At 57.5% G+C, this 6283-nt stretch overlaps 2 protein-coding genes across 2 annotated transcripts in view; one reads left to right on the forward strand and one right to left on the reverse strand.

The window, feature by feature from the left end:
• Window positions 1-1299, forward strand: part of LOC103903608 (myotubularin-related protein 9) — a 3867-nt gene extending 2568 nt beyond the window's left edge. The window contains exons 6-8 of the mRNA XM_019473526.1: window positions 63-283; window positions 503-654; window positions 779-1299. Of these exons, the coding sequence (XP_019329071.1) occupies window positions 63-283; window positions 503-654; window positions 779-942 (537 nt within the window). The 3' untranslated portion in view covers window positions 943-1299. The remainder of the gene's footprint in view (window positions 1-62; window positions 284-502; window positions 655-778) is intronic.
• A 775-nt stretch (window positions 1300-2074) lies between these two features.
• On the reverse strand, window positions 2075-6281 carry EIF3I (eukaryotic translation initiation factor 3 subunit I). The gene is made up of 10 exons (XM_009284772.1): window positions 6118-6281; window positions 5876-5963; window positions 5218-5283; window positions 4690-4839; window positions 4453-4580; window positions 4060-4170; window positions 3553-3642; window positions 3128-3201; window positions 2827-2919; window positions 2075-2484 (listed from the first exon to the last, which is right to left on the reverse strand). Exons 1-10 carry the CDS (start codon window positions 6229-6231, stop codon window positions 2403-2405), a joined length of 996 nt encoding a protein of 331 aa, XP_009283047.1. The 5' UTR covers window positions 6232-6281; the 3' UTR covers window positions 2075-2402.
• Window positions 6282-6283: the final 2 nt, after the last annotated feature.

Raw genomic sequence — 6283 nt, forward strand, 5'->3', positions numbered from 1 at the left:
CCAGCTCGGCACCCCCAGCTCCCCTTCACCCCTGTTATTCCCCCTCGGGGGGGGTCCCGCAGGCCGGCCATCCCTTCCACCTCCGCTGCGCCCGCTCTGCCTACTCCCACGCCCGGCTGAAGCAGGAGGCCCCGCTTTTCCTCCTCTTCCTCGACTGCGTGTGGCAGCTGAGCCGCCAGTTCCCCTTCTCCCTGGAGTTCGGCGAGCGCCTCCTCCTCACCCTCTTCGACAACGCCTACGCCTCCGCCTACGGCACCTTCCTCTGCAACAACGTGAAAGAAAGGCGAGTGGGGCGGGAGGTGGGGACGGCGCTGTCCCTTAGGAGGAATGCCGCGGTCGCCACTCTGTGCCCTTGGCAGAGCCTGCCGTGGCCAGGGCAGGGGCTGACCCCGCCTTCACGCTGCCGGATAGGGCAGAGCGAAGCCCTCCCGGTCGCAGCTTGGGTCAAACTTGGCCCCGCGACCCCTGGCAGGGACTGAAACACGTCTCGACTCTCCCGTAGGTGCCTGTGTAAAGTGAAGGAGAGCACGCACTCCCTCTGGGCCTGGCTGAACCAGCCTGGGGAGAAGAAGAAGTACCTGAACCCTCTCTACTCGCACAACGCCCTGGTCATCTGGCCCTCCGTCGAGCCCCAGAGCATCCAGCTCTGGCAGGGTAAGCTGGGTCCAGCGCCCTCAAACCCCGTCTTCAGCTCCGAGCGGGGCTGGGTGAGGGAAAGCCGCTCTGCTTTTCCCTCTCTCGACAGGGCTGAAGTAACACACAGCCCCTGCTCTCCTAGGTTTATTCTTCCGATGGATCCGTTCATCCCAGTACCTGGATGAGGCCTGGGCAGAGATCCAGCAGTTAGTAGAGGGCAACGACTCCCCCGTCAAGGAGAGCACAGGGAACAGGCTGAGCCGGTCCCTCTCTGACCCTGCTGCCCGGACGGAGAACGAAAGATGAACGGCAGCGTGGGCAATTCGGTCCCGGCGGGCTGCTGGGCCAAGGTGACACTGCAGCTTTCCACGGGAAGCGCTGCGCAGGACACAGGCCCCGCGGAGCCCGGAGGACAGCTCTGGGAGGGGGGCACAGACTCCCTTTCGCAGCCTCCGGGCTGCGCAGGCTGAGCTTGTTTCAGTAAAGTGCTCTCTCTCGCAGCCCGCGCCTGCTTTTCCCGCTCTTACGAGCCCCCTCGCAAGCGGGGCTCCTTCCCGCTCTCTTCCCCGGCAGGATTTCAGCAGCGCTCGTACCTGGACCGCCGGCGGAGCAGAAGGGCAGGAGGCAGCGGGAGGTCGATGTGCCCAGCAGCATCGGCCTCCGGCAGCTCCCGCCGCGGCGTGCCTGGGTCGCAGCCCCTGCCCGGCTGCCAGGCACGGTCAGCACAGCAAAAACTAAGCGGCAGAACACCCTAAACCCGCAACACCCTCTCCACAAAGGGCACGCTGGCTGCAGTTTAAAAGTGTTGCGTCAATCGCTCCGAGCTGGGAGCCAGGCCGGGAAAAATCTGCCCTTGAACCCAGTTTCGAGGAAGGAAGGAGATACAAACCACCCCTCCAGACAGACAGACACAGGGCGAGAGGGCTGGAAGGATGAGGATTTGCAACACAAGCGTACTAGCGCAGGAAATAACTGTTCCATGAGGAAAGTTGGCTCAGGCTCAGTCCAGCAAATAAACAAAGCACCAGAACTGGGCGCGTGTGTGTCATCTGGAAAACAATGACCGGCTGCTGCACTTCCAGCCTGCTGACACTTCGGGGCCGGACCTGAACCGTAGCTGCAGATCCTCCTCGGGAAAGAGTTAACCTGGGGCGGACAGAGGCCCCAGGAGTAACAGCACTGCTGTCTGCCCACGGGTGGGGAGCAAGACGCTGCCAGCAGAGCCGGGAAAGCAAAGCGCTCAGGTTAATTTTGTTCCAGACTGAAAAAAAAAAAACCCCAAACCCAAAAACCCATGGAGGTGCTTTTCCTTGTGTTTATTTCTATTTATTTCCTGATGATTTTTTTTCTCCCCTGGTGCCTGGTGATGCCCAGCAGGGCAGGAAGCTAGCATCCCCAGGGGCGGGCAGGCAGCCAGCCCGACTCCCTCGTTCCTTGTGTTTATAAAAGATTTCTATTTATTTCCTGATGATTTTTTTTCTCCCCTGGTGTATAAATATGCCCAGCAGGGCAGGAAGCTAGCATCCCCAGGGGCGGGCAGGCAGCCAGCCCGACTCCCTCGCCTTCGCTCTACCTCCCATGAAAGCCAGTCCTGCCCTTTTGAGCTGCTTGGGTTTCTAGTTCCCCACCTTCACACAGCCCCCGGGTTTGCTGCTAACTGCTTCCCGCTGCCTCCCGTGGAGCAGACTAACTTCAGGCCTTACAACAGTTCTGCGCAGGAGCCGACGGATGGGAAGAGGAGAGGGAAGAGGAGAGGAAGTCCTCCTTTAAGCTTCAAATTCAAACTCGAAGTACTGGGGATCGAAGTAATGGATGCGAACGTAGCCGTCCTCACCCCCGCTGCTGTAACTGTACGGGAGGAAAAACAAGATAAAGTCACCGATGTTGTCAGGAGCTCACAGTGTCTAGGTTTATACCAGTACTGGAGTCTGTTCTCACGACCCCCTCTAAAAACTAATAAAGGAGTCGCAGGACAGAAAACAGTATCGGTGACGCAGCCAAAATGTGCGACAGGGCGTAAGTGAAACCCGCCGGGCAGCCTGGGGGGAGGCAGCAGGGCTGGAATAGGAGAACTCGGGAAGGTGCTGGCTCCATTCCCACTGCAGAGCTCCGGTGAGCCCAGCCATATCCTAACCAAAAGGTGGGCTAGGCTTGACTGGGGCACGCTGCAGGACCCACAGAGATCCTCACCTCTTCCCATCGGGGTGAAAAGCAACACTATTTATCGGACCGAAGTGACCCTTCACTCTGCCAAACTCTTCTTCAAAAGCCAGGTGGAAGAACCTGGGAGAAGGAAGAAGATTTAAATTACCACAAGAAGTCAGGAGCCTGGGTAGGGACAGGGGTTTCCTCAAAAAAGCTCTGCAAGTTTAACGACCCCTCCAGCACTGCCAGGAACAAGATGCCCTGGGACGAGCACTCCTGCACCGGCAGGAGTCTGGCAGGAGTCCTCCAGGTGAGGACTCAGCCCTGCCAGAGGAAAAGGACCAACCTCGCCTCAAATTTGCCAATCCTGGTGGAGGTCGTGGTCACGTCCATGGCCTCTTGCCCACCGCCAAGCACGACCTGCAAAGGAGAGAAGCCACGACACTTCAGTGCTGCTTACACCACACGCTCAGGGGCAGCCAGGGGAGGACAGAGCCAAGCCTTGGGGAGGCCTCCGACTAAGGCAGCAGATCCCACGAACTCGTGAGCAGGCCTGACTCCAGCCCCAGAGAAGTTCCCGCCTCCCAGACAGACTCGTTTGAAGATCAGAGGACACAAACCCTTGTTCCCTGCACCAGACCGCAGTAAAGTTCCCCAGACGCATCCTACAGCCGTGTTTTTTAGCTGGACTGGCGACACTCTGCCTTCCAGCTACCTGGGACAACGGAGGAGTCACAGTAAGGCCGTTACGATGAGCGAGCTCATTCTTACATGATCAAAAATGGGGGAGAGTGCGGCAGAGTTCACCGGTCGCTCCGTCCGGAACGTCTTCAAATGCTCAAGTGTCGTGCAATCAAATAGCTAGGAGGCAAAAGGGAGAGAGTTATTCTGCAAGAGGGCTGGCAGCCCAACTAAGTCACACAAATCTGGCTGCTAGTCCTCACCTGGGCAGATGTTAGCTCTGTAGTCACTCATGGGCACCCAAATCCCAAAAAACATGTCCCCAGAATCCCAAAATACCGGCCTAAGGTAGCTCTCACCTCTATCACCCTCCGGAGGTAGCAAACTGCAGCCTTAATTTTTGGCAATGTTGTTTCCGATGCCTGGCTCTTAATTTAACGTGGTGGTGCCTCCCCTTTCTCACTGAACTTTCCCACTGAGCTTTGACTTTACGCTTACTCAAATTCCTGAGGGAACCGCCGCGATAGCCACGGCTCTGAGCAGCGGTCCTGCAAGCAAATACCAACAGTCCACTGCAGTTCCAACGGGAGGCCTCACCTTGGCTGTGTTGTCCTTGGAGGCAGTGATGAACATGGTCATGTCCCTGGAGGTCTGGATATCGTTGATTTGCTTGGTGTGCTCCTTGATGTTTGAAAGCTGCTCCCCTGACTGAAGGGTAAAGAAAGCAGTTTCAGGGTGCTGGCAAGCGAAGCGAGCGTACGCGCAACTTCCCCTTTAAAAACAATTCAGGAGGTGTCGCTGTCAGCAGCAGCGCAGACGTTGGTACATCAGCCTCGCCCAAGGGAGCCGCGTACTTTAGCTATCCTCCCATGAGGCTGCTGGCTTGAGCCAAAAAGCTCATGTTCTGTCCCATCACCACAACAGGAATGCCGCGATATCCTCCCCCCGGCACTGCTGCCCGAGGGAGATGCTGTTCCTTATCAGACTGACCTTGGCGCTGAACTGGTTCAGCTCTCCGTTCTCATGTCCCGCGATGATGAACTCCCCCAGAGGGCCCCACACAGCACTAGTGATTTTAGAGTCGCTGCAGGGGATTTTCATGTAAGGCTCGTTGTTCTCTGCAGGAAGGAAGGAAGGAGACAGACAGACAGACAGACAGACACAGTGGCACCGGCGATCAACGCTTCCCCTTATTCCCTGGTGCAGGCACCGGCCCAGGTTCCTCACCGATCTGGCTGGGGTCCCGGAGGTCAAAGAAGCTCACAAAACACTGATAGCCCATCTGCTTGTCTGTGGAAAACATGATGATGTTTCCTCCGAAGTCGAAGCCACACGTCCTCACCGCTGAGCTGGTCTTCACCAGAGCGAGCTGCTTTCCTGAACACAGAGCAGAAACCGCCAGTCACTTCACCGGGTCCTTCACTGCGAGGTTAATGAAAACGAGCAGCTGAACGGCAGGGTCAGAGGGAGGACGAGAGCATCGGGCGTAGCCGACAAGCAAGTTCGGTGACCTGCAAGCGCTAACCGCACGTTTCGACTGCTTGGGCAGTGCGTAAATTGACTAAATATTCAACAGAAACCAGGCACGCACACACAGACCCTCCCCTCCGGCAGTCTGAGTTAGGATTCAGACTCCTTTCAGAGGGGCGAACAAGCACACGTTACACCGCCACCACGTCCTCCAGGCTTAGCAGGCTTCACGGCAGGACAGAGCTGTGACTCAAAGGCAGCTACGCGGGAAGAGGAGAGTCTCACCCGTTTCACAGTCCCAGAGCCGACAGCTGTTATCCGCAGAGCCGGTGAGCACGTGTCGTGTGTCCCCTAGGTCACCAGTTAGGGAATATCAGCGCGTTCTCAGTCCCAGAAAGCTACTGTCTAAATTCCCAGAGAATATTTATACACAAGATTCAAAAGCCGTATTACACAGAGATTGGACAAGTTCCATTCCAGGACCGGCAACACTCCAGTACAGACAGACACAGAGTCCAAGTGCTCCCGTTACAAAACCCACAACTTTCCGCTTGAAATCTTAAAGAAAAAGGCTCCAGCTCTTGCGTTAACACAACCTTTGCACATTTTTGTCTCCGCTACCTGCTGCCCACGCTGGAGACGGAAGACCTTGTGCAACTCGGACACCTTCCCTGAGCTCCCAGGGCCACCGCGGCAAAAGCAACGAAGCACAAAGGAGAGCAGACGGGGCACGCTGCACACGTTACTCCAAACGGCAGCCCGGGAAGAAAAATACCCAAAAGACGGAGTAAGGGAAAGACAGCAGAAGAGTTAAACGGGCTGCATCGCCCCCCTGCTCCTCTTCAAGAGGGAACAGCGCAGCAGTTGGGAGGAATCGGCTCAAGTGAATCACCGTAAAGAACAACACGGGACGGACAAACTGGTTTCCGCGGTCAAAGGATACAGTCTGCATCCACGCACCAGACGGCTCCCGTGTGGCCGTTGTAGGTGCCGAGCCTCTCGCCGTTCACCGAATACCAAACGTTGACAATCTGGGAGAAGGAAACAACCAAGCGCCCCTCTTACCAGACGGATTAATTAACGGGACTGATGAACAGCCCGTCAATTATCACGGTGGGGGCCGGTTTTCACGCGGGGGGGGACGGGACGGGACGGGACGGGACGGGCAGGGCCCGCCGCACTCACGGGATCCTTGGCCACGGTGAAAAGCAGGTCTCCCTCCCGGTTGTACTTGATCTGCGTGATGGAGCGCTCATGGCCCTGCAGCAGGATCGGCTTCTGCGAGGGGGGAGACGCCATTTAATGCCTCAGGCGGGGCGCGGCCTCGGCCCCCGGGACGGGGCTCCCGGGC

Source organism: Aptenodytes forsteri, unplaced genomic scaffold (assembly GCF_000699145.1).
Source record: "Aptenodytes forsteri isolate BGI_AS27 unplaced genomic scaffold, ASM69914v1 Scaffold7, whole genome shotgun sequence".
Lineage (NCBI taxonomy): Eukaryota > Metazoa > Chordata > Aves > Sphenisciformes > Spheniscidae > Aptenodytes > Aptenodytes forsteri.